At 47.1% G+C, this 25,825-nt stretch overlaps 2 protein-coding genes and 1 long non-coding RNA gene across 6 annotated transcripts in view; 2 read left to right on the top strand and 1 right to left on the bottom strand.

Moving 5' to 3' along the window:
• The window catches only part of LOC104656358 (nucleophosmin-like), a 560,652-nt gene extending 556,413 nt beyond the window's left edge, over positions 1-4,239 (top strand). Inside the window, exon 2 of one of the 4 annotated variants that reach the window (XR_004057475.1) lies at positions 3,992-4,239. Coding sequence is in view for 2 of the 4 variants with exons in the window: in XM_030931563.1 (XP_030787423.1) it covers positions 3,647-3,772 (126 nt within the window). In the remaining 2 variants the exon portion in view is untranslated. Of the gene's footprint in view, positions 1-3,646 lie in introns of all 4 variants that reach the window. The other 3 variants (XR_004057476.1, XM_030931562.1, XM_030931563.1) reach the window with 3 other exon arrangements.
• A 1,843-nt stretch (positions 4,240-6,082) lies between these two features.
• LOC104662094 (acyl-coenzyme A thioesterase 1) lies at positions 6,083-13,332 on the top strand. Its single transcript, XM_030930990.1, is given in 4 exon segments — positions 6,083-6,854; positions 6,856-6,890; positions 11,113-11,315; positions 12,585-13,332. Coding segments are annotated over 4 exon segments (720 nt in total). The 5' UTR covers positions 6,083-6,447; the 3' UTR covers positions 12,660-13,332.
• A 4,882-nt stretch (positions 13,333-18,214) lies between these two features.
• Positions 18,215-23,390, bottom strand: LOC115897622. Its single transcript, XR_004057375.1, has 3 exons — positions 23,330-23,390; positions 19,019-19,114; positions 18,215-18,489 (listed from the first exon to the last, which is right to left on the bottom strand). It is a non-coding gene; the product is annotated as an uncharacterized LOC115897622 (long non-coding RNA).
• Positions 23,391-25,825: the final 2,435 nt, after the last annotated feature.

A 25,825-nucleotide genomic window follows, 5' to 3' on the forward strand; every position in this document is an offset into this window, starting at 1 on the left:
CAGGGTCGGGCAAAAAGAGCCATATTTTTCTTCTTGCAGAGAGCCTATAAAGAGATGTGCAAGTATGAGAGATATCGCTAAATTCTTTTCCTAGCAAATAATATTAATATTAATACCCTGGGAAAGGAATGTGTTCCTGGGAGGAGGTCTGTAAATGACCACTCTAGGAATGTCTGTCTTGTGCTGTTAAGATAAGGACTGAGATACGCCCTGGTCTACTGCTGTACCCTCAGGCTTACTAGGGTTGGGAAAACTCCACCTTGGTAAATTTGTGGTCAGACTGGTTCTCTGCTCTCAAACTCTGTTTTCTGTTGTTTAAGATGTTTATCAAGACAATACGTGCACTGCTGAACATAGACCCTTATCAGTGATTCTGCTTTTGCCCTCTGCCTGTGATCTTTGTTGGGCCCCTATGAGTGGTTCTGCTTTTGCTCTTTGTCCTGTTCCCTCAGAAGCATGTGATCTTTGTTAGACCCTTATTAGTGGTTCTGCTTTTGCCTTTTGAAGCATGTGCTCTTTGTACCTACTCCCTGTTCTTACACCCCCTCCCCTTTTGAAACCCTTAATAAAAGCTTGCTGGTCCTAGACTCAGGCAGGCATCACGGTCCTACCGATATGTGATGTCTGTCACCCCTGGCAGCCCAGCTGTAAAATTCTCTCTTTGTACCATCTCTCTTTATTTCTCAGCCAGCCGACACTTATGGAAAATAGAAAGAACCTACGTTGAAATATTGGGGGTGGGTTTCCACAATAGATTAATGGGTAAAGAGTTTCATTGTGGAATGATGTAAAAGTTCTGAGCCAGGCCTGGTGGCTCACGTCTATAATCTCAGCACTTTCGGAGGCCGAGGCAGGCAGATTTCTTGGTGTCAGGAGTTTGAGTCCAGCTTGGCCAACACAGTGAAACCCCATCTCTACTAAAAATACAAAAATTAGCTGGGTGTGGTGGTGCACGCCTCTATTCCCAGCTACTCGGGAGGCTGAGGCAGGATAATCACTTGAACCCGGGAGGCAGAGGTTGCAGAGTGTCACTGCACTCCAGCCTAGGGGACAGAGCAAGACTTCAAACATTCTGGAAATGGATAATGGTAATTGTTGTATAACAATGTAATGTACTTAATGTCACTGACTTGTACTCTTAAAAATGGTTAAAATGGGCTTGTTCCAGTGGCTCCTGCCTGTAATACTAGCACTCTGGGAGGCCAAGGCAGAAGGATCACTCGAGGCCAGAGTTCGAGACCAATCTGGGCAATGTAGCAAGACCCTGTCTCTGAAAAAAAAAAAAAAAAAAGTTAAAATGAGGCCATGCATGCCTGTAATCCCAGCACTTTGGGAAGATGAGGTGGGAGGGTCACTTGTTTGGGAAGAGGAGGTGGGAGAATCCTTTGAACCCAGGAGTTCAAGGCTGCAATGAACTATCATGGTGCCATTGCACTCCAGCCTGGGTGACAGAGCAAGACCTAGTCTCTAAAAAAATAAGAGTTAAGGCCAGACACGGTGGCTCATGCCTGTAGTTCCAGCACTTTGGGAGGCTGAAGCAGTCAGATTACAAGATCAGGAGTTTGAGACCAGCCTGGCCAACATGGTGAAACCCCCATCTTTACTAAAAATACAAAAATCAGCTGGCCATGGTGGCACGTGACTGTAATCTCAGCTACTCAAGAGGCTGAGGCAGGAGTATTGCTGGAACCTGAGAGTCAGAGGTTGCAGTGAGCCGAGATCACACCACTGCACTCCAGCCTGGGCGACAAAGCAAGACTCTGTCTTGAAAAAAAAAAAAAGAATTAAAAAAAGAAACATGGCCGAGTGTAGTGGCTCATGTGTATAATTCCAACACTCAGGGAGGCCAAGGTGGGAGGATTGCTTAAGCCCAGGAGTTTGAGACCAGGCAACACAGGGAGACCCTGTCTGTACAAATAATCTAAAAAATTAGCCAGGTGTGGTGGTGCATGCCTGTGGTCCCAGGTACTCGGGAGGCTGAGGTGGGAGGACTGCCTAAGCCTGGGAGGTTGAGGCTGTAGCGAGCTATGATGGCACCACTGCACTCCAGCCTGGATAACACAGTGATTCACCCGTCTTTTTTTTTTTTTTTGAGACGGAGTCTCGCTCTGTAGCCCGGGCTGGAGTGCAGTGGCTAGATCTCAGCTCACTGCAAGCTCCGCCTCCCGGGTTTACGCCATTCTCCTGCCTCAGCCTCCGGAGTAGCTGGGACTACAGGCGCCTGCCACCTCGCCCGGCTAGATTTTTGTATTTTTTTAGTAGAGACGGGGTTTCACTGTGTTAGCCAGGATGGTCTCGATCTCCTGACCTCGTGATCCGCCCGTCTCGGCTTCCCAAAGTGCTGGGATTACAGGCTTGAGCCACCGCGCCCGGCCGACACCCGTCTTAAAAAACAAACAAATAAACAAATACTATGCATAAAACCACAAGGCTCAAGAAACAACAGTTTGAAGTAGTTAGATGTGTGTGTTTTTTAATTTTCATGTCTTATCTTTCTTTTCTGCCTTTTTTTTTTTTTTTTTAAGAGATGAGGTGTTGCTCTGTTGCCCAAGCTGGTATTGAACTCCTCCTGGGCTTAAGCAATCTCCTGCCTAGGCCTCCCTCCTAACAGCTGGAACTACAGGCATGCACCACTGCACCCAACTACTGGGGTAGTGTTTGACTAGTCTTTTTAAAAAATATGTTAATATCTTGGTAAAAAGTATATACTGTTCTCTAATCCTGCTTTTTTCATCAGTTTCATGGAAAAATGCTCATCATATATTCTTCTGCTATATAACTTTAAATGGCTACACTGCTTTCATTTATGACATCACAATTAAACTGGTTAAACCAAATTCATATTGCTAACCTGTTTCTAATTTTTCTCTATTAAAATGATATGATAACCATCCTTGAAGCCAAATATTTACACACGTTCATGAAGGTTTACTTAAAAGAAATTCCTAGGGTGTGATTCCATCCTGCGCAGCTGTTCTGTGGAGCAGTGTTCGTTTATCTCCGTCCGCCTTCTCTCCCACCTAAGTGCATGCCACCACCTGATGGAACATTCGATGGACATGGACATGAGCCCCCTGAGGACCCAGAACTATCTTGTCAGTTGTGAACTAAAGGCTGACAAAGATGATCACTTTAAGGTGGATAATGACGAAAATGAGCACCAGTTATCTTTAAGAACAGTCAGTTTAGGGGGCTGGTGCAAAGGATGAATTGCACATTGTTGAAGCAGAGGCAATGAATTACGCAGGCAGTCCAATTAAAGTAACACTGGCAACTTTGAAAATGTCTGTACAGCCAACGGTTTCCCTTGGGGGCTTTGAAATAACACCACCAGTGGTCTTAAGGTTGAAGTGTGGTTCAGGGCCAGTGCATATTAGTGGACAGCACTTAGTAGCTGTGGAGGAAGATGCAGAGTCAGAAGATGAAGAGAAGGAGGATGTGAAACTCTTGAGTATATCTGGAAAGCAGTTTGCCCCTGGAGGTGGTAGCAAGTTTCCACAGAAAAAAGTAAAACTTGCTGCTGATGAAGAAGATGATGATGATGAAGAAGATAATGATGATGAAGATGATGATGATGATTTTGATGATAAGGAAGCTGAAGAAAAAGCACCAGTGAAGAAATCTATACGAGATACTCCAGCCAAAAATGCACAAAAGTCAAATCATAATGGAAAAGACTCAAAACCATCATCAGCACCAAGATCAAAAGGACAAGAATCCTTCAAAAAACAGGAAAAAACTCCTAAAACACCAAAAGGACCTAGTTCTGTAGAAGACATTAGAGCAAAAATGCAAGCAAGTATAGAAAAAGGTGGTTCTCTTCCCAAAGTGGAAGCCAAGTTCATCAATTAGGTGAAGAATTGCTTCCGGATGACTGACCAAGAGGCTATTCAAGATCTCTGGCAGTGGAGGAAGTCTCTTCAAGAAAATAGTTTAAACAATTTGTTAAAAATTTTCCGTCCTATTTCATTTCTGTAACAGTTAATATCTGGCTGTCCTTTTTATAATGCAGACTGAGAACTTTCCCTACCGTGTTTGATAAATGTTGTCCAGGTTCCATTGCCAAGAATGTGTTGTCCAAAATGCCTGCTTAGTTTTTAAAGATGGAACTCCACCCTTTGCTTGGTTTTAAGTATGTATGGAATGTTATGATAGGACATAGTAGTATCGGTGGTCAGACATGGAAATGGTGGGGAGACAAAAATATACATGTGAAATAAAACTCAGTATTTTAATAAAATAGCACGGTTTCTATTGGGGAAAAAAAAAAAAAAAGAAATCCCTAGATGTGGAACTGTGAGTCAGAGAGAATGGATCTTTTAAATATTTTTGCATAGATTGCCATGAAAAGGTCATACCAGTTTATACATCCCCAATATATGAGTTTCTTTTCCAACCTGTGAGAGACAGTTAAAGCATAGTTGTTCAGAGTCCAGGCTTGAGAATCAGATTTCAAAGGTATGAATTCTCTCCCTTTTTCTTTTCTTTTTTTTTTTTTTTTTTTGAGACGGAGTCTTACTCTGTCGCCCAGGCTGGAGTGCAGTGTCACCATCTCAGCTTCCTGCAAGCTGCGCCTCCTGGGTTCACACCATTCTCCTGCCTTAGCCTCCCAAGTAGCTGGGACTACAGGCTCCTGCCACCACGCCTGGCTAATTTTTTGTATTTTTCTTGGTTGTTTGTTTTGTTTTGTTTTGTTTTAGTAGAGACAGAGTTTCACCGTGTTAGCTAGGATGGTTTTGATCTCCTGACTTCGTGATCCGCCTGCCTCGGCCTCCCAAAGTGCTGGGATTACAGGCGTGAGTCACCGCGCCCGGCCCTTTTTTCTTTTTAGAGACAGGCTCTTATCCAGGTTGGTCTCAAACTCCTGGCCTTAAGCAACCCTGCCACCTCAGCCTCCAACTAAACTGGGATTACAGGCGTGAGCCACCTAGCCCAACTTCCACTTTCTAGCTGTATGATCTTCAGAAAATCAGTTAAATTCTCTGGGCCTTAATTTACTAATAGGGTTCTTGTAAGTATTAACAGTTAGCTACTATTATATTTACCTTCTTTAGTTCCTGAGACTTCTATGCACAGAATATACTTGATGTGTGCCACAGAACCTATACAAAGGTAATTAGAACTAACAGGGAATTGTATGATAATGACATGGGACATGAGAGCATTTGGAACGAGATAAAAAGGCTTACCTCGAGGACAGCCTTATTAGGAGCAAAGGCAAACAGGTTTTGTGGGTTTGAAGCTTAATGCATTTGTAGGTTTCTCTAATTACAAAGATAGGAAATTATAAAATCAGGTACAAGGGCTTGGAAGGGGTCTAAAGTTTAAGCTTGATAAAAAAACAAAAACAAAAACAAAAACAAAATCTCTGGTTGGAACCAATAGCTTATGAAAAAGTAGAAAAAAGCCCGATGCCTGGGGAGCTCCGGTAGTCCCTTGAGGTGTTTGAGAGGCTGAGGCAGGAAGATGGCTTGAGCCCAGGGAGTTTGAGGCTTGTAAGTGTGCAGTGATGGTAAACCGCCGCTGTACTCCAGGCTGGCAACACAGTGAGACCCTGTCTCTTAAAAAAAAAAAAAAAAGAGTTAACACTTGCCTCACTGGAACAAAAATGAGAAACCAGTGTAAGAAAATAATAACTATTTGCCGGGCGCGGTGGCTCACGCCTGTAAATCCCAGCACTTTGGGAGGCCGAGGCGGGCAGATCACAAAGTCAGGAGTTCGAGAAATTAATAGCTATTACCTCATTTGACTATTTTTACACCTGTAGGAAATGAAGCTCAGAGGTCACACAGCTAGTAAGAAGTCAACACCTTTCCATGTGGGATTGATGTGGAGGATAGGCATATACAGAGAACACACAAGCCAAACACCATGGTGCAGATTTTGACAGAAAAGCCCTATGATTAGTAATGAGTGTGAATTATTCAACAAAGTGATCAAAACCAACTTCAGTCCTGCATACCTCTTCGCCATCAGGAGTTTGGCGCCTGGAGGCTGCTAGCTGCCTGGTGCTTTTTTTTTTTTTTTTTTTTTTTGAGACGGACTGTCACTCTGTCGCCCAGGCTGTAGTGCAGTGGTGTGATCTCGGCCCACTGCAAGCTCCGCCCCCTGGGATCACCCCATTCTCCTGCCTCAGCCACCCGAGTAGCTGGGACCAACCAGGCCTGGTCCAGCCCATTCCGCGAGCTTCTGAAAAGAGAAACTAGGAAGCTGCTTTCCAACATAAAGTGGAGGTTTCAACACAGGAGACTTTAAGCAAGTTCAAGTGTGCCTGTATTTGGTATGACTGATCGGCTGGACTCTGGCCTTCCCAGCTCACATTAGCAGACAGTTCTGCCCTAGGGGGCGCTTAGCCTGCGACGGCAGCCCTGGAGGACGAGGTGGGCGCAGTTGCTGGGGTCTCCACAGATGAGGCAAGTTGACCGGGTCATTTAGGTTCCTGCTCCGATGGCGGCGACGCTGATCCTGGAGCCCGCCGGCCGCTGCTGCTGGGACGAGCTGGTGCGAATCGCCGTGCGCGGCCTCGTCCCGAAGCAGCCGGTCACGCTGCGCGCGTCCCTGTGCGACGAGAAGGACGCGCTTTTCCAGGCCCACGCACGCTACCGCGCCGACGCCCGCGGCGAGCTGGACCTGGAGCGCGCGCCCGCGCTGGGCTGCAGCTTTGCGGGGCTTGAGCCCATGGGGCTGCTCTGGGCCTCGGAGCCCGAGAAACCCTTGCTGCGGCTGGTGAAGCGCGACGTGCGAACGCCCTTGGCCGTGGAGCTGGAGGTGCTGGATGGCCACGACCCCGAGCCCGGGCGGCTGCTGTGCCGGGCGCGGCACAAGCGTGACTTCCTCCCTCCGGGGGTGCGGCGCGGGCCGGGTGCGCGGGACTCTTTTCCTGCCTCCAGGTGAGTCACCTCTGATACTTGTTCCCGTCTGCCCAACCCTGTTCCTGCGCTTTTCACTTTGTGTGTGTGTGTGTGTGTGTGTCTCCCCCCGTCCCTCCCCCCACGCATTTTGCGTGTGTGTGTGTGTATGTGTGTGTCTCTCCCCGCCCCCACCCCCAATCCCCGGTCTATATTGCCCAGGCAGGTCTCGAACTCCTGGTCTCAAGCTATGCTGCCGCCTCTGCCTCCCTAAGAGCTGGGATTACAGGGTGAACCACCGCACCCGGCCCTTTGAGGGGGGTTACACTTGTTTTTTTATTATTTTATTTTCGTGCCAGCGCTTTTCACACGGAGAAAGGATGTAGCTTCCAACATTCCGAAAGTTAGTGTGAGGAGACAGGAATGGAATGGAAAGCTGGTTGGGGACGTGCCTCTGCCGCTCCAAAACTGAGAGGTCCCTCAACCTAGTGCTCAGTTAAAAGACATTGTAAGGGCCGGGAGCGGTGGCTCAGGCCTGTAATCCCAGCACTTTGGGAGGCCAAGGCGGGCGGATCACGAAGTCAGGAGATCGAGGCCATCCTGGCTACCACGGTGAAACCCCGTCTCTATTAAAAACACAAAAAATTAGCCGGGCGTGGTAGCGAGAGCCTGTAGTCCCAGCTACTTGGGAGGCTGAGCCAGGAGAATGGCTTGACCGCGGGAGGCGGAGTTTGCAGTGAGCCGAGATCGCACCACTGCACTCCAGCCAGGGCAACAGAGCTAGACTGTCTCAAGAAAAAGAAAAAAGAAAAAAAGAAAAGACATTGTAAGGCAAGGGAAAAGACACTTATAATATTAAAAACAAACAAAAAACAGGCCGGGCGCAGTGGCTCACGCCTGTAATCCCAGCACTTTGGGAGGCCGAGGCAGGCGGATCAAAGTTTTACACCAGCCTGGCCAACACGGTGAAACCCCGTCTCTACTAAAAATACAAAAATTAGCCAGCCGTGGTGGTGCACGCCTGTAGTCCCAGCTACTCAGGAGGCTGAGGCAGGAGAATCGCTGGAACCCGGGAGGCAGAGGTTGCAGTGAGCCGAGATCACACCACTGTACTCCAGCCTGGGGGACAAGAGTGAAACTCCATCTAAAAAACAAAACAAAACAAAGTAAAACAACAACAACAAAAATTTTCAAGTTGTTTCAATTTTTAATGTTCTTATGTATTGACCAGGAAGCCACTTTTTTTTTTTTTTTTAAATAAAAAGAATTCCGACTGGTTTTCTCACTATATTTCCATGGCAGCCAGGAGGTGCCAGGTGGCTGGGCCTGTGAGGGCACGGAGGTTACGGTGCCTGCCTGCCTGCCCTTGCTCCAGCTGCAGATGCTGCCCCCTGCAGGGCTGCTGCCTAGCTCCCCGCTGGCTGTCTATGATCTCCCTCCTGTTGTCACTCCAGGAGGGCAGCCGCCTCCTTGTGAAGGGTAGGACCAGGTACTGATTGTGGCCTCTCCTCTCGGCCTCGAATGGTATCCTTGTCATCAGTGAGCAAGTCCGCAAAGACCACGGTCTTGTCCATTGTCAGGATTATTTGCTCCACAAGCTGGGGCTCCAGGTGCTGCTCTAACCCAGGTGCTTCTCACGCACACAGTGGTCATACTTCGGCAGGGGCTGGTGCAGTATGTAGACCTCTGTGTTTTGCATGTGCTTCGTCTCTCGCAAGGCCCTCCGGGATTGGGCTCCACATCTAAGGAAAAGCCTAGGGCTTCACACCCATGGGCCACTTTATCCACCAGGTCCGGCAGCAGGGTGCGGTACTGCTTCCAGGCCAGGAAGCTGCGGCGCTGCTGCAGTGTCACAGGCAGCTCCCTGAGGAGGGTCGGCTGCAGCCCAGCAGGAGGCCGTCTGGAAGCTGCCAGCACGGGGTCCCTGTCCATCAGCACACGCATGGGCTGTGCTCATCGCTGCTGGGGCACTGAGGTTTCTCGGGATCCTAGGGGCATGGGGCCCACAAATGTTCTTTTAAAAGTTTCTTGGCCGAGCGCGGTGGCTCAAGCCTGTAATCCCAGCACTTTGAGAGGCCGAGACGGGCAGATCACGAGGTCAGGAGATCGAGACCATCCTGGCTAACACGATGAAACCCCGTTTCTACTAAAAAAAAATACAAAAAACTTGCCGGGCGAGTTGGCGGGCACCTGTAGTCCCAGCTACTCCGGAGGCTGAGGCAGGAGAATGGCCTAAACCTGGGAGGCGGAGCTTGCAGTGAGCTGAGATCCAGCCACTGCACTGCAGCCTGGTCGACAGAGCAAAACTCCGTCTCAAAAAAAAAAAAAAAGTTTCTCATTTTTGCAACTTTTCTTTCAACTCCCACAGTATGTTAAGGTTTATGTAAATTAGTATTTACAATAGGAAGGCCTCTTGCTGTCAAATGGAAATTTGAGGTTATAAGAGCAATCAGCCAATGTAAAAATGAAATGATGCTTATCCTTATTAATAAAGAAATGCAAAATAAAACAACAGAGGACATTTCACACCCTCGGAGGTGGCTGACTTTTAAGAGCCAGCATTATCAATTGCTGACCAGTATATGGAGGAAATGACACTCACTACTAGAAGGAGTCAACATGTTCATCTACTCTGGGAAACAATTTGTCTTAACTTATAAAGTTAAGTATCTTATTCTACTGGTACATGTGCACCAGGAGGCATATTCCTTATAAGAGGAAAGCCATTGCAGATGAGCAGTCTGGATTAATTTAAAAAAGCAAAGAGCAAAGCCAACTGGAAACAGCCCAAATGTCCATCAACAATAGACCAGATTAATAAACTGAGGTATATTTCCAGCAGTCAAAGTGATTGAACTATAGCTACAAGAATCAACATCTATCAAGATATACAAAATAAAAGAAGGAAAAAAAGAATCAACATGGATGAATCTCCAAACCACTGTTGGGTGAAACAGTCAAACCCTAGGAGAACACATTCAGTATCATTCCATTTAGATACAATTCAAAAAATAGGCAAAATAAAATATTGTTTAAGGTACATATCTAAGTGGTAATACTATAAAGAAAACCAAGAGAGTGATACACAGAAAGTCCAGGATACTGGAAAGTGAGGAAAGGGCACAGGGGTCTGTGGGACTTTGGTGGTTTGAGGGTTTCAGCACTGAACTATTTCTTGAAGTGTTGCCCATAAGGTATTTACATTCTTTTTTTTTTTCCTCTTGAGACAGCATCTCGCTCTTTCCCCCAGGCTGGAGTGCAGTGGCGCAATCTTGGCTCACTGCAACCTCCGCCTCCCGGGTTCAAGCGATTCTCCTCCCTCAGCCTCCCAAGTAGCTGGGATTACAGGTGCCCGCCACCACACCAGGTTAATTTTTGCATTTCTAGTAGAGCCGGGGTTTCACCATGATGGCCAGGCTGGTCTTGAATTCCTGATCTCAGGTGATCCACCCGTCTCAGCCTCCCAAAGGGCTGGGATTACAGGAGTGAGCCACTGCACCCAGCCTGCGTTATTATTCTTTTTTTTTTTTTTTTTTTGAGACAGAGCCTCGCTCTGTCACCCAGGCTGGAGTGCAGTGGCGTGATCTCAGCTCACTGCAAGCTCTGCCTCCTGTGTTCACACCATTCTCCTGCATCAGCCTCCCAAGTAGCTGGGACTACAGGTGCCTGCCACCACACCCGGCTAGGTTTTTTGTATTTTTAGTAGAGATGGGGTTTCACCGTGTTAGCCAGGATGGTCTTGATCTCCTGACCTCGTGATCCGCCTTGGCCTCCCAAAGTGCTGGGATTACAGGCGTGAGCCACTGCGCCTGGCCACATTATTCTTTATTTTTCTTGTGTGAAATACAAACCTTTAATGTAAATGGTAAAAATATTCAGTAGGTGAAGTCATTCAGAACGAGTATCCTTTTGAGTCTGTCTCCGTTGAATAAGTGCATTCTGTTGAGTGCACTGGAGAGGCATTTGTGCTCTTGTACGTAGCTGTCTTTCTTGCTGTTTCTTGGTGGTGCACCATTAAATGGATTCATTCACCAGTCAAAGGACATATGGGTTGTTTCCAGTCTTTGGTTATAATGAGTAAAGTCATTATCAACACTTGCCAGAAGTTTCTGGATGAACACAGGTTTTCATTTCTCGTGGGAAGATACCTAGGAGTGGGATTGCTGGGTCACATGTATGGTAAGTGTGTGTTTAACTTGATAAGAAACCATCCAGCTGTTTCAGGAATAGCTTAGCTTTGCGTTTTGCTTTGTTTCTTCCCAAGAACCTGGGCCCTTTCCTGGGATTGTGGACATACTCGGAACTGGAGGTGGCCTGCTGGAGTATCGGGCTAGTCTGCTGGCTGGGAAGGGTTTTGCTGTGATGGCTCTGGCTTATTATAACTATGAAGACCTCCCCAAGACCATGGACATCCTCCATCTGGAGTACTTTGAAGAAGCCGTGAACTACTTGCTCAGTCATCCTGAGGTTATTCTTCTCTCAGATTTATGGGCTATGATGTATCAGGTCTCTTCTTGAATGGTCTGCGTGTTCACAGAAGTTGGCTTATTCATGACAGCCATTCCCTATCCCAACACACAATACCTTTTTTAGTCACTTCTTTTTTTTTTTTTTGAGACGGAGTCTCGCTCTGTCGCCCAGGCTGGAGTGCAGTGGCCGGATCTCAGCTCACTGCAATCTCTGCCTCCCGGGTTCACGCCATTCTCCTGCCTCAGCCTCCCGAGCAGCTGGGACTACAGTGCCCGCCACCTCGCCCGGCTAGTTTTTTTTTTTTTTTGTATTTTTAGTAGAGACGGGGTTTCACCGTGTTAGCCAGGATGGTCTCGATCTCCTGACGTTGTGATCCACCCATCTCGGCCTCCCAAAGTGCTAGGATTACAGGCTTGAGCCACCGCGCCCGGCCTTAGTCACTTCTTATAGACAGTTTCTTTATTTCTTCTTTCTTTCTCTCTTTCTTTTCTTTTCTTTCCTTTCTTTCAGATGGAGTCTCACTCTGTTGCCAGACTGGAGTCCAGTGGTGCAATCTTGGCTCACTGCAACCTCCACCTCCCAAGTTCAAGTGATTCTTGTGCCTCAGCCTCCCAAGTAGCTGGGATTACAGGCACCTGACACCATGTCCGGCTAATTTTTGTATTTTTAGTAGAAGTGGGGTTTCACAATGTTGGTCAGGTTGGTCTTGAACTCCTGACCTCAAATGATCCACCCGCTTTGGCCTCCCAAAGTGCTGAATTACAGGCATGAGCCACTATGCCTGGCCTAATTTTTGTATTTTTTTTTAGTGGAGACCGGGTTTCACCATGTTGGCCAGGTTGGTCTCAAACTCCTGACCTCAAGTTATCCACTTGCCTCAGCCTCCCAAAGTGTTGGGATTACAGGTGTGAGCCACCACGCCTGGCCGTGAGATGATGTACTTCTTGATGATGACTCAGTTTAGTTATGACAGTGGGAATGGGTGGCTCAGGTGGGAGAGAGAAAAAGATCATGGGAGATATGAGATTAAGGAACTGAGAAACCAGAGTAGTTGATAGATCTTCCACATGGTTATCACCAAGAGTGGTGATGAAGAAATTGTGGAAAGGAAGAGATAGAGGGGAGGTAAATTCCCAAAGCTGCAAATCCGGGTAAATGGCAGAACCCAGATTCAGACTCAGGTTCAAGTAACTTCCAGGGTGGGCACAACTCACCATATTCCACTGTTTGTGAAGTCATTCTTCTTTTTCCTTGTGCCTTTCTCAGGTAAAAGTCCAGGAGTTGGGCTGCTTGGAATTTCCAAAGGGGGTGAGCTCTGCCTTTCCATGGCCTCTTTCCTGAAGGGCATCACAGCCGCTGTCATCATCAACGGCTCTGTGGCCAATGTTGGGGGAACCTTACACTACAAGGGTGAGAGCCTGCCCCCTGTGGGCGTCAACAGAAATCGCATCAAGGTGACCAAAGATGGCTATGCAGACATTGTGGATATCCTGAACAGCCTTTTGGAAGGACCTGACCAGAAGAGCTTCATTCCTGTGGAAAGGGCAGAGAGCACCTTCCTGTTCCTGGTAGGTCAGGATGACCACAACTGGAAGAGTGAGTTCTATGCTAATGAGGCCTGTAAACGCTTGCAGGCCCATGGGAGGAGAAAGCCCCAGATCATCTGTTACGCAGGGGCGGGACACTATATTGAGCCTCCTTACTTCCCGCTGTGCCGGGCTTCCCTGCATGTCTTGGTGGACAGTCCTGTTATCTTCGGAGGGGAGCCCAGGGCTCATGCCATGGCTCAGGTGGATGCTTGGAAACAACTCCAGACTTTCTTCCACAAACACTTGGGTGGCCAAGAGGGGACAATCCCAGCAAAACTGTAAATTTTATTGATCATGTGGCCTCTGTTGCTAATCTCTCCTGGAAACATCTGCCACATTTAGTGTGTGTATGTGTATTCATTCTTTTCTTTTTAATAACTACTTAAAGTTTCTCCCCCTCATTATTAAAATGAATTTACCAGTAAGAATGAGTTTTTAAGATTTCTATAATTGTACACTTTATCAGTTTGGGAAGGGAGTAACTGTACAAAACAGAAGAAGTGGAAAAAGTCTCTTCTTCCTATCTGAACACACAACTGATAAGGCTTTAGTTCTGAAAGGAAAAGTGAGTAACATCAATTAACAGTGCCTGGTACATAAATGGAGTTCAATAGTTATGTACTGAATGAGTATAAATGAGCCAGGCATGGTGGCTCACACCTGTAATCCCAGCACTTTGGGAGGCCGAGGTGGGCGGATCACTTGAGTTGAGGAGTTTGAGACCAGCCTGGCCAACGGGGTAAAACCCCATCTCTACTAAAAATACAAAAAATGAACCAGGCGTGGTGGCGTGCACCTATAGTCCCAGCTACTCGGGAGGCTGAGGCAGGAGAATTGCTTAAAGCCGGGAGGCAGAGGTTGCAGTGAGCCGACATTGCACTCTTGCCCTCCAGCCGGGGCAACAAAGGAAGACTCTGCCTCAACAATTAATTAATTAGTTAATTAATTAAATTATTACCTACTGTGGGAGAAAAGCACATAATATAAAAAGTATATCAGATTTGAGTTTCTCGTTTAAGAATGGAAGTTAACATCTTGCCTATAAACTGATTACTAGTTAGATATAAAACTACTAAAAATTTTAAAAACAAATACTTTTTTCTTTGATATCTTCTCCTTGGATTAATAAGGATTCTCCTAGTGCAAATAAATTTTACGTTCCTGTTTATACATATGGACCTTTAGGATTTAACTGTTTCAAAAGCTGATAAAACATTAGTTAGATGAATTACATAAGTGATTTTTACAATGATAAATGTGAAATAAAATAACAATTTAGGCTTGGCATGGTGTCTCACACTTGTAATGCCAGCACTTTGGGAAGCCAAGGCCAGTGGATTGCTTGAACTCAGGAGTTCAACACAAGCCTGGGCAACATGGCAAAACCCAGTCTCTACAAACAAATAGCCAGACACGGTGGCGCATGCCTATAGTCCCAGCTACTTGGGAGGCTGAGGTGGGAGAACCGCTTGAGCCTGGGAGGCAGAGGTTGCAGTGAGCCGAGATCGTGCTACTGTGCTCCAGCCTGGGTGACAGCAAGATACTGTCTCAAAAAAAAAAAAAAAAAGAAAGACAATATTTATATTACTTGATATAAATAGTTCTACAATAAACTTGATTTTTCTTAAACCTTAGTTGTAATTAAAAGAAAAAAAAACCTTAATTTATTCTTTCCTTTCTGGTTTTTTTTTTTTTTTTTTTTTTTGGAGGCAGAGTCTCACTCTGTTGCCCAGGCTGGAGTGCGGTGGCACAGTCATGGCTCACTGCAGCCTCAACCTTGTAGGTTTAAGCAATCCTCCCACCTTAGCCTCCCTAGCATCTGAGACCACAGGTATACACTACCATGCCTGACTAGTTTTTAATTTTTTGTACAGATGGGGTCTCCCAATGTTGCCCAGGCTAGTCTTGAATTACTGAGCTCAAACATTCCTCCTGCGTCAGCCTCCCAAAGTGCTGAAATTACAGGTGTGAGCCACCGCTGCCAGCTTCCAGCACCTTTTTTCTGAAGGAATTCATGGTTTTGTAGCAGTAGAATATAACCAGATCTACAGTAGAGAGCTGATATCCTGAGATGAAGCTACCTCCTGTGTTACTCTGCAACCCAGGAATGCAGCTGGTGCCATGTCTGTCCAGACTTCCACAAGAATGCCAGTGCTGGGCACGGAGCCCCATTTAGAGTACACATGACCCGAGGCTCTGAGAACTCTTAGAGATGATGCAATCTGGGACAGTTCCCATAGCTGGCCTGGCCAAGTCCCACCCCAAGATGCCAGGCCACAACACAAAATTTCAAGTCATACTGTTTTATCTTTTCCCTTGCGATTATATGTGACTCTCTTAGAAAAGTGCAATAGTTAAAACCTGTTTTAGTAGATGCTGGATCCCAAACTTGAGTCTGCTGAAGCCCTTTTGAGACCTTAGGGACCCTATTGCCCATTCTTAGAAATTTGGGCTGGTGAATATTAGATTCAGAAGCACCACAGATGAGCCAGTGGGTGTAGAAGCACATGCCTGTAATCCCAGCTACATGGGAGGCTGAGGCAGTAGGAATGCTTGAGCACAGGAGTTCAAGACCAGCCTGGGTAACATAGTGGGACACCATCTTATAAAAACAATTTTTTTTTGAGACACAGTCTCACTCAGGCTGGAGTACAATGGCTTAATCTTGGCTCACTGCAACCTCCACCTCCTAGATTCTAGTGATTCTCCTGCCTCAGCCTCCCAAGTAGTTGAGATTACAGGCACCCACCACCACACCCACCTAAATTTTATATTTTTAGTAGAGATGGGGTTTTGCCATGTTGGTCAGGCTGGTCTTGAACTCCTGACCTCAGGTGATCCACCCGGCTTGGCCTCCCAAAGTGCTGGGATTATAGGTGTGACCCACCGTACCTGGCAAAAAAATGTTTTAATAACATGAAAAATTTTAAAAAGCACCACAGGGGTTTAGATTACCTATCAGCCTCTTGACATTTCGTCTTTTTTTTTTTTTTTTGAGACAGGATCTAACTCTGTCACCCAGGCTAGAGTGCAGTGGCAGTGACATGATCTCAGCTCACTACAGTCTTGATCTCTAAGGCTCAAGTGATCTTCCCACCTCAGCCCCCTGAGTAGCTGGGACTGCAGACACATGCCACCATGCCCAGCTCATTTTTGTATTTTGGCAGAGACAGGGTTTCACCATGTTGCCCAGGCTGGTCTCAAACTCCTGGGCTCAAGCAATCCGCCCATCTTGGCCTACCAAACTGCCTAGTTAGTCTTTATTAGTTATTTGACAGGCATCTTTCTTTTCGTTTTCAACCCATGCACACTGTGAACTTTATAAAATATACGGAAAAGTTCATTAAACTCACATCCTCCATAATGATTCATTTATTTATTTTAAAATAGAGGCCTGGTGCGGTGGCTTATGCCTGCAATCCCGGCGCTTTGGGAGGCCAAGGCGGGCAGATCACCTGAGGTCAAGAGTTGGAGACCAGTCTGACCAACATGATGAAACCCCATCTCTACTAAAAATACAAAAAATTAGCTGGGCACGGTGGCAGCCTCCTGTAGTCCCAGCTACTTGGGAGACTGAGATAAAAGAAATGCGTGAACCTGGGAGGCGGAGCTTGCAGTGAGCCGAGATCGTGTCACTGCACTCCAGCCTGGGCAACAGAGCCATACCCTGTCTCAATAAAATAAAATAAAATAGGCCAGGCGTGGTGGCTCAAGCCTGTAATCCCAGCACTTTGGGAGGCCGAGACGGGCGGATTACAAGGTCAGGAGATCGAGACCATCCTGGCTAACACAGTGAAACCCTGTCTCTACTAAAAAATACAAAAAACTAGCCAGGCGAGGTGGCGGGCGCCTGTAGTCCCAGCTACTCGGGAGGCTGAGGCAGGAGAATGGCGTGAACCCGGGAGGCGGAGCTTGCAGTGAGCCGAGATCGCGCCACTGCACTCCAGCCTGGGTGACAGAGCGAGACTCTGTCTCAAAAAAAAATAAAAATAAAAATAAAAATAAAATAAAATAAAATAAAAATTAGCCAGGTGTGGTGGCATGTGCCTGTAATCCCAGCTACTTGGGAGGCTGAGACAGGAGAATCTCTTGAACCCAGGAGGCAGAGGTTGCAGTGAGCCCAGATCACGCCATTGCACTCTAGCCTAGGCAACAAGAAGGAAACTCTGTCTCAAAAAAAAAAGGCCAGGTGCAGTGGCTCACGCCTGTAGTCCCAGCCCTTTGAGAGGCCCAGGCGAGCGGATCATGAGGTCGGGAGTTTGAGACCAACCTGGCCAACATGGTGAAACCCCATCTCTACTAAAAATACAAACATTAGCCGGGCGTGGTCCCGGGCGCCTGCAATCCTAGCTACTCAAGACGCTGTGGTGGGTGAATGACTTGAAACCGGAAGGCGGAGGTTGTGGTGAGCCGAGATCATGGCACCGCACTCCAGCCTGGGTGAAAGGGCGAAACTCCATCTCAAAAAAAAAAAGAGAGATGGTGTCTCCCTATGTTGCCCCTGCTGGTCTTAAACTCCTGGGCTTAAGCAATCTTCCCACCTTGGCCTCTCCCAAAGTGCTGGGATTACAGGCATGCACCACTGCACCTGACCATCATCAATAATTTTAAAGGGAACCACCATGTAACCAATACCCAAGTCCAATGGGCATGGTTTTTAAAAGCATATTTCAAGTGTACAACGTGGACCAGGCACAGTAGCTCACGCCTGTAATTCCATCACTTTGGGAGGCTGAGGTGGGTGGATCACTTGAAGTCAGGAGTTCAAGAGCAGCCTGGCCAACATAGTAAAACTCCATCTCTGCCAAAAAATACAAAAATTTGCCAGGCGTGGTGGTGTGCACCTGTAGTCCCAGCTACTTGGGAGGCTGAGGTGGGTGAATTACTTGAACCTGGGAAGTGGAGGTTGCAGTGAGCCAAGATTGTTACTGCATTCTAGCCTGGACAACAGAGCGAGACACTATCTCAAAAAATAAAGTGTACAAAGTGATGGGTGGGGGTGAGGGTTGTTTTTGTTTTAAGAGTCAGGCTCTGGCCAGGCTGGAGTGCAGTGGCACTATCATAGCTTATTGCAGCCTCAAACCCCTGAGGGCTCAACCCATCCTCCCACTTCAGCCTCCTGAGTAGCTGAGACTATAGGCACTTGCCACCATGCCCAGCTAATTTTTAATTTTTTGCAGAAACGGGGTCTTATTATGTCGCCTAGGCTGGTCTCAAACTCCTGGCCTCAAGTGATCCTCCTGTAATCAGTAAAAGGGTCCAACTGCTTGCCACTTGTAAAAAGAAGCCAATATAATAAGAGTGAGGTGTGATAAAGAGAGTGAGTTTTATTATCCATGCTAGCAAGGGGAGGAGTGAGTGTAATTATTTGCAAATATTTCCACTCTTCAATTTGTGAAGGGAATCCAGGAGTTTTTGAAGAGAGAGTTTGGAGTGCAGAAGAGGCAGCAGAACTAGGAGTTGTCGGGTGGCGTGACCTGCTCCAGTGGCTTGTCTTGAAGTATTGTTTCATCTGGTGAAGGAGCCAGTGCCATCATTGTAGCTAGAGGTGTCTGGTCCCTATCCAGATCCAGCCCCTGAAGCTGAAGGAAATGTATGACCAGGTTAATGGTGTGTACTTAACAAGCATCTAGGTAAATACATGTGCATGAGGCATGAAAGCATAGAATGGGAAAAGAAAGGGCGTGGAGGTTCAGCACATTCAGAGGCTGTATTTCAAGATGAAAGGAAACATGCATGCAGCTGGTCTCAGAGTTATATCTTGAGACTCGTTGTGGGAGGAGAAAGGGGGAAAGGAAAAAAAAGTCTTAAGGTTTGAGGCTAAGCTGCTAACCTGCTTAGTTACACTCCCACGTTGGCCTCTCAAAGTGCTGGGATTATAGGCGGGAACCACTGTGCCAATGCAATATGATGTTTTGATATGTGTATATTAACACACTGTGAAAGGATTCCTGCAATCCAGGTAATTAACCTATCCATCACCTCACATCTTTCTCTCTCTCCTTTTTTTTTTTTTTTCCAGTAGTGAGGACACTTGTCTTAGTCTGTTCAACTGCTGTAACAAAATGTCTTAAGACTGGGTAATTTACAAACAACAAATGTATTGCTCACAATTTTGGAGGCCAGGAAATCCAAGATCAAGCCACCAGCAGATCTGGTGTCCGGTGAGGGCCTGTCCCTCATAGATGGCACCATCTTGTGTCCTACCTAGTGGAAAGAGCAAGGCAGTTCTCTTCAACCTGTTTTATAAGGGCACCAATCCCATTAATGAGGGTCCCGCCATCATGACAGTCACTTCCCAAACGCCTCGTGATGTGTGTGTGTGTGTATCTCAGGGGTCCGAGGCCTCAATTTCCTCATCTATACAATGGATATAACAACAATCGCATCTTGTTGGGAGGAATTAACAATCATACATCACGCCCTGGGCATCAGGCTTCAATGTATTAGCTGTTAGGGCTAATTATGATTTAATATTTTAAACACCACCAGGAAGTAGAGAACATTCCTGTCACATTCTACAGAAAAAGAAATTGAAGCAGGGGGCGAAGCCATATGCCAAGGTCATAGATCCTGCAAGCCAATGGCAAGGCAGGATCTGAACCTGGGGCTTCAGATCCTGGGGCTTTATCTGATTAAATAGCAAGAGAGAGTGCTGAGATTTTTTTGCTGGTGGACAGTGCCTGAGGCAAGCCATTTTGAGAGCATCTGGGCCACTTGGGGAATTGAATCTTTACCAGGGCCTCCCACCTCCTGTTGCCCCTTCTCTGCAGGTGACCCCCCTCCCACAATACCACCCCAACCACTCAGAATCCCTAAGCTTTCTTCTTTGCACATGCTGAAGCTAATATTGCCCTCCACTCCACCCCAGCATCAGGCACCCTGGCCCAAGCCCTTCCCTGGGAGCCCTTCCTCCTCTCATGAGGCCTCCTTCCCAGCCCCTCAGAACAGCCTCCTTTATGAGACTGGCCAAGATCCCACTGAAACCTTCCCTATCAACTTTATAAAATTACTCAGGGAAGAAGGGAGGGGGCAACATGGAAATCAGCCCAGCTTGTAGCACACACAGCATTGGTCATGAGGTCAGCTGCTCTGACCCACTTGCTCAGAGTTGTTTGCTGCCTGTTGCTCCAGAGTCACATAGACCCTGTCACAAGGTCATAGTTCCCCTTCACTGCTCTATAGATAACAGCTTGAACATTATAAAACGTTAACTTTTCCATTCGAGATATTCTTTCAGGTCCTGTGCACCAGTGAAACTGAGGCAGGATAGGTAGTTAAGGAAGTGACCGTGTTCTCGGGATTCAGCGACCATGGCACCCGTACAGTCAACACAGTGAGCCTCAGCATTCGCATTGTAATTGAGCTCATTCAAGCAAAGCTATCTTCAGTAGGGAATTTCCCCCATAGACAGCATGAGCATTTTGATGTTACGTGTCCTCAAACGGATATTTTGCTCATTATAATAGTAGAAGACAGCCCTACGTGGAGATGTAATATGCTAATGAGACATGTGCCATATGAACAAGCATGTACAGCTACTGCGCATGTGCACCCAGAAGACCACCCAGAACATGCCTACTAGCAACACCTCTTCCCACCACCTTATGGATAATCATGTAAGACTCTCATATAGGGAGTCTCCCTACTGCCAGTGTCTGCTGGCTCAGCCTTATAAGCAGCCTGCCTTGAATCCTGTCTCTCTCATGGTATACCGTCCATTCTGCATGTAACTTTCAAAATACTCTTTTTCCTTTGCAATAAATTACTCTATGCTGCACTTCTTTCACTGTGTTTCTCTTGTTTAAATTCTTTTAAACCAAGAAGACAAGAACCGAGGTGTCGCATCAGCCACCAACGAAACTGCTGATGCCAGCTTGTCGGAAGGACCCCACAGGAACTCACTAAAGAATGCAGTTTTAGCCGGGCGCGGTGGCTCACGCCTATAATCTCAGCACATTGGGAGATGAAGGCGGGTGAATCATGAGGTCAAGAGTTCAAGACCAGCCTGGCCAAGGTAGTGAAACCCCGTCTCTATTAAAAATGCAAAAATTAACCAAGTGTGGTGGCATGTGTCTGTAGTCCCAGCTACTTGGAGGTTGAGAGGCTGAGGCAGGAGAATCACTTGAACCCGGGAGGCAGAGGTTACAGTGAGCTGAGATTGCAGTATTGCACTCCAGCCTGAGTGACACAGTGAGACTCCGTCTCAAAAAAAAAAAAAGCAGTTTCCACCTCCTGAAAATTTAATCCCCTTTACCCCATCCAATCAATGACCCCAATTTTCTAGCCCTTCACCCTCCATGATCCCTTTAAAAACCCTGTTAGAGGTAGTTAGACAGACATGAGCAGGGAAGGAGAGGGCTTTTCTCCCTCACCCACTAGGAATGTCAGGTGATGGTTCAACAGTTATCACATTGCCTCTCTAAAAATGAAAATTCGCAGTCCATGCCAGAGCGCCAGAGTGAGACAAGCTCCTGATGATCCACAGCTGTTAACATTAAAATGTTAATTGAATGTAGGCACCAGGGAGAAGCAATTTCCTGGGCAGGTGAATTGAGAGACAAAATGGCAGGCCGGGCGCGGCGGCTCACGTCTGTAATCCCAGCACTTTGGGAGGCTGGGGTGGGTGGGTCACCTGAGGTCAGGAGTTCGAGAACAGCCTGGCCAACATGATGAAACCCCATCTCTATTAAAAATACAAAAATTAGCCAGGTTGGAGGCATGCACCTGTAGTCCCTGCTACTCGGGAGGCTGAGGCAGGAGAATCACTTGAACCCGGGAGGTGGAGGTTGCAGTGAGCTGAGACCACACCATTGCACTCCAGCCTGGGCAACAAAAGCAAATCTCCATTAAAAAAAAAAAAAAAAAAAAAAAAATCAGGCAAAATGGCAAGGTATGACCTTTCCAGGACACTCCACTGGAAAAGGGAAGAAAGCCTCAGATGGGCATGCATACAACTTCCTAAATACACTGTGCATGCTCTCTTCCCAAGGGTAAGGAGGGCACAGAGCATAAGGGCAGCCCACCCTAAGAGAAGAATCATGAGAAAGAGGCGAGCGTATAAAGTCCTAGGATCACAGTTAAACGGGGCTCTTGACCTTCAGGTGCCCAGTCAGGTCTCTTCCAAGTGAACTTTCCTTTCTTTCATGTTCTAAAGACTTTTTAAATAAACTTCCACTCTGCTCTGAAACTCAACTCCATCTCTTTTTCTGCCTTATGTCCCTCAGTCAAATTCTTTCTTCTGAGGAGGCAAGAACTGAAGTTGCTGCAGACCTGTACAGATTCACCACCAGTAACTCAGACGCTTTCCACTGGTAACAACCCCAGCCCAGAATTCTTCAAGGAGATGGATTTGAGGGTCTCCTCCCACCACCTTGCTAGGTGCCCTGTGATCATGAAGCTCTTTCTGTGCTGCAAACACTGCTGTCTCAGTGTAATTGCTCTGTAATGGCACAGTGGGCATTCTGCAGCCTCTTCCTTGCCCGGGGCCTGTTGGGAGCCCCCAGCACTGCCTGTACCATCATAAACCCACCCTGGCCCCTTTCCCAGGCTCCAAGCTCAGAGGAGGCAGAGCCTTCATTCTAACCTTCAGCATCCCCTCCCTCATCCTCATTTGCCTGCTCCTGAGCTTGGGCCCCATTTTTGAGACCCTCCCAGCCCCCATTCCTACAATCCTCTGTGTCTACACAAATCAACCTTCCTACGTCCCAACCACTGTCACCCCCAACTTAGACCAGTGCATCCCACAGCTATTCTAGCACCCCATAAACACTCCAGTGTCCCCCACTTCCTGATCGCATAACACCTTGGGCCCTCCAGACACCACCTGCTCCAGCCTGGCAGTTTGTCAACACCCTCACCCAGACCCCCAACACCCCATGCCTGTCTTATGCCATGAGTCTGGGGCCCTGACCCCCACATCTCTTGAGTGCCACCCAGGCCTGTCTCTGTAGGCAGCGCCCCCACCAGCTCCCTTCCATCCCCCATGGGCCCTATCCAGGGTTTCCCCACCCAGGCACACACTTTCCGGCATTCCTGACTCCCACTGTTCCTGGCTCATGGCCTGGCCACCTTATCTGGCTTATTTGCCACAGCCCCTGCCTGGCCCAGCAGGACAGGCCCAGGTCAGGGCAAGGACAGGTCAGCACCAGGGCTGGTGTCCCGTCCCCAAGGACATAAGCCTCCTGCTCAGGACAGTTTCTGGGGTCCTGTGCCTCCCCTTATTCTCCCCCAGGTGCCAAGTCCCCACCTATCACATTGAGGTTAGGCATGGTGGCTCACACCTGTCATCCCAGCACTTTGGGAGGCTGAGGTGGGAGGATTACCTGGGCTCAGGAGTTCAAGACCAGCCTGGGCAATATGGTGAGACCCTGTCTCTACTAAAAATCCAAAAAATAATTAGCCGGGCTTGGTAGTGCTCACCTGTAATCCCAGCTTCAGGGGAGGCTGAGGCAGGAGAATCACTTGGAAACCAGGAGGTGGCAGTCCAGTGAGCCGGGATCGTACCACTGCACTCCAGCCTGGGCAACTGATGGGACTAGACCTCCAAACAAATAAAAATAAAAAAGAACTATCACATTGGGTATTAGGTTTGTTAAATAAAAATTATTGCTGTGGAGGATACACTGGGAAGCGAATGAAAAAAAAAAGTAGAGACCACTGTTTTGCTGGTTTTTTTTTTTTTTTTTTTTTTTTTGAGATAGAGTCTTGCTCTGTCCCCCAGGCTGGAGTGCAGCAGCGCAATCTTGGCACACTGCAGCCTCCGTCTCCCAGGTTCTAGCAATTCCTGTGCCTCAGCCTCCCTAGTAGCTGGGATTACAGGCATGCGCCACTAAGGCCATTGTTTTGGACTAGGCTCTAGCACTAGGCCCCAACAGACAAGACTAAAAACCAAAATGGCGTCACCCATGCTAAAGTTTCACCCAACCTAAATTGAAGTGTTACCTGGCCTTCTGAGAAATCAGGAGAGAAATAATAGCCCATTTCCCAAACATGCCAGTTTTGATCTTCAATTGTCATGACAATGAGGTTCCCCACTGCTTTAATCCTTACACAAAAGAATTAGCCAGCTGGGCATGGTGGCTCACGCATGTAATACTGGCACTTTGGGAGCCCAAGGCAGGCGGATCACTGGAGACCAGGAGTTGGAGACCAGCCTGCCCAATATGGTGAAACCCTGTTTCTATGAAAAATAAAAAAAAATTAGCCAGGCATGGTGGTAGGGTCCTGTAATCTCAGCTACTCAGGAGACAGTAGCAGGAGAACCGCTTGAACCAGAGAAGCAGTGGTTGCAGTGAACTGAGATAGTGCTGCTGCACTTCAGCCTGGGCAACAGAGTGAGACTCCAGCTCAAAAAAGAAAAAAAAAAAAAAGGCCTTGTCCTGCGCAGTGGCTCACACCTGTAATCCTAGCACTTTGGGAGGCCGATTGTTGAGCCCAGGAGTTCCAGACCAGCCTGAGCTATACAGTGAGACCTTGTCTCTATTAAAAATAAAAAATAACAATAATGAAAAAGTAAAACAAAATTAGCCTGAAGTAACTAATCAGTTACTTTTCTGTTGTTCTGTCTCCTTGATGCCCACCTTACAAGAAAAAGTTTTGAAATGACCAGGAAGCTCTTTGTTCTTTGCTTCTGTTCTCTTCAGCTCTTCTCTGTCTATAAAAGCCAACTGCTGCTCAGCTCATCTGAAACTTACTCTATTTTATGGAATGAAGTGTTGCCTGATCTTAGAATCGCAATAAAGCCAATTAAGAATTTTTTTTTTCAATTGAGATTTTTAACTAAATTAATTGCAATTTTGTCCTTTGATGGGTTCTAACATTTGAATTTAGGCTGGGTAGGGGACACCAGCATTGAGACCATAGCAACACTTAAGATCTACTGTCTTAGGAAATTTCAAGTATACAATACACTATTAACTATAGTCATGAGCAAGGGGAAAAAAAAAAAAGCCTCTTTACCTGAGGAATGCAAGCCCCTTTAAATTATGAGGCCCAGAGAAGCACTTAAAATATGATAGCTGTCACATCTCACTCCTAGTTGAATTAATTATCTCTTGAAACCAGTTGCAATGTGGACTCTAGATTAAGCAATGCCAAGGAGGGATGAAATGCCATATACCCAGGCCGGGCATGGTGGCTCACACCTGTAATCCTGCACTTTGGGAGGCTGAGGTGGGCAGATCACAAGGTCAGGAGTTCGAGACCAGTTTGGCAATATGGTGAAACCCCATCTCTACTAAAAATACAAAAATTAAGCTGGGTGCGGTGGCTCATGCCTGTAATCCTAGCACTTTGGGAGGCTGAAGGTCAGGAGTTCGGATCATGAGGTCAGGAGTTTGAGACCAGCCTGGCCAACGTGGTAATACCCCATCTCTACTAAAAATACAAAAAAAAAAAAAAAATGGTCAGGCGTGGTGGCTCATGCCTTTAATCCCAGCACTTTGAGAGGCTGAGGCGGGTAGATCACAAGGTCAGGAGTTTGAGAACAGCCTGGCCAATGTGGTGAAACCCGGTCTCTACTAAAAATACAAAAATTAGCCAGATGTGGTGGCCCTCGCCTGTAGTCCCAGCTACTTGGGAGGCTGAGGCAGTAGAATGGCTTGAACCCGGGAGGTGGAGGTTGCAGTGAGCCAAGATCACACCACTGCACTCCAGCCTGGGCAACAGAGCGAAACTCCATCTAAAAAACAAACAAACAAACAAACAAAAATTAGCAGGGTGTGGTGGCGTGCACCTGTAATCCCAGTCATTTGGGAGGCTGAGGCAGGAGAATAGCTTGAACCCAGAAGGCAGAGGTTGCAGTGAGCCAAGACCACACCAACACTGCACCACTGCACACCAGCCTGGGTGACGGAGCAAGACTCCATCTTGAAGACAAAAAGAAAAAAAATTAGCTGGGCGTAGTGGTGTATGCCT

The sequence above is a fragment of the Rhinopithecus roxellana genome, chromosome 5, assembly GCF_007565055.1.
Source record: "Rhinopithecus roxellana isolate Shanxi Qingling chromosome 5, ASM756505v1, whole genome shotgun sequence".
Taxonomy (NCBI): Eukaryota; Metazoa; Chordata; class Mammalia; order Primates; family Cercopithecidae; genus Rhinopithecus; species Rhinopithecus roxellana.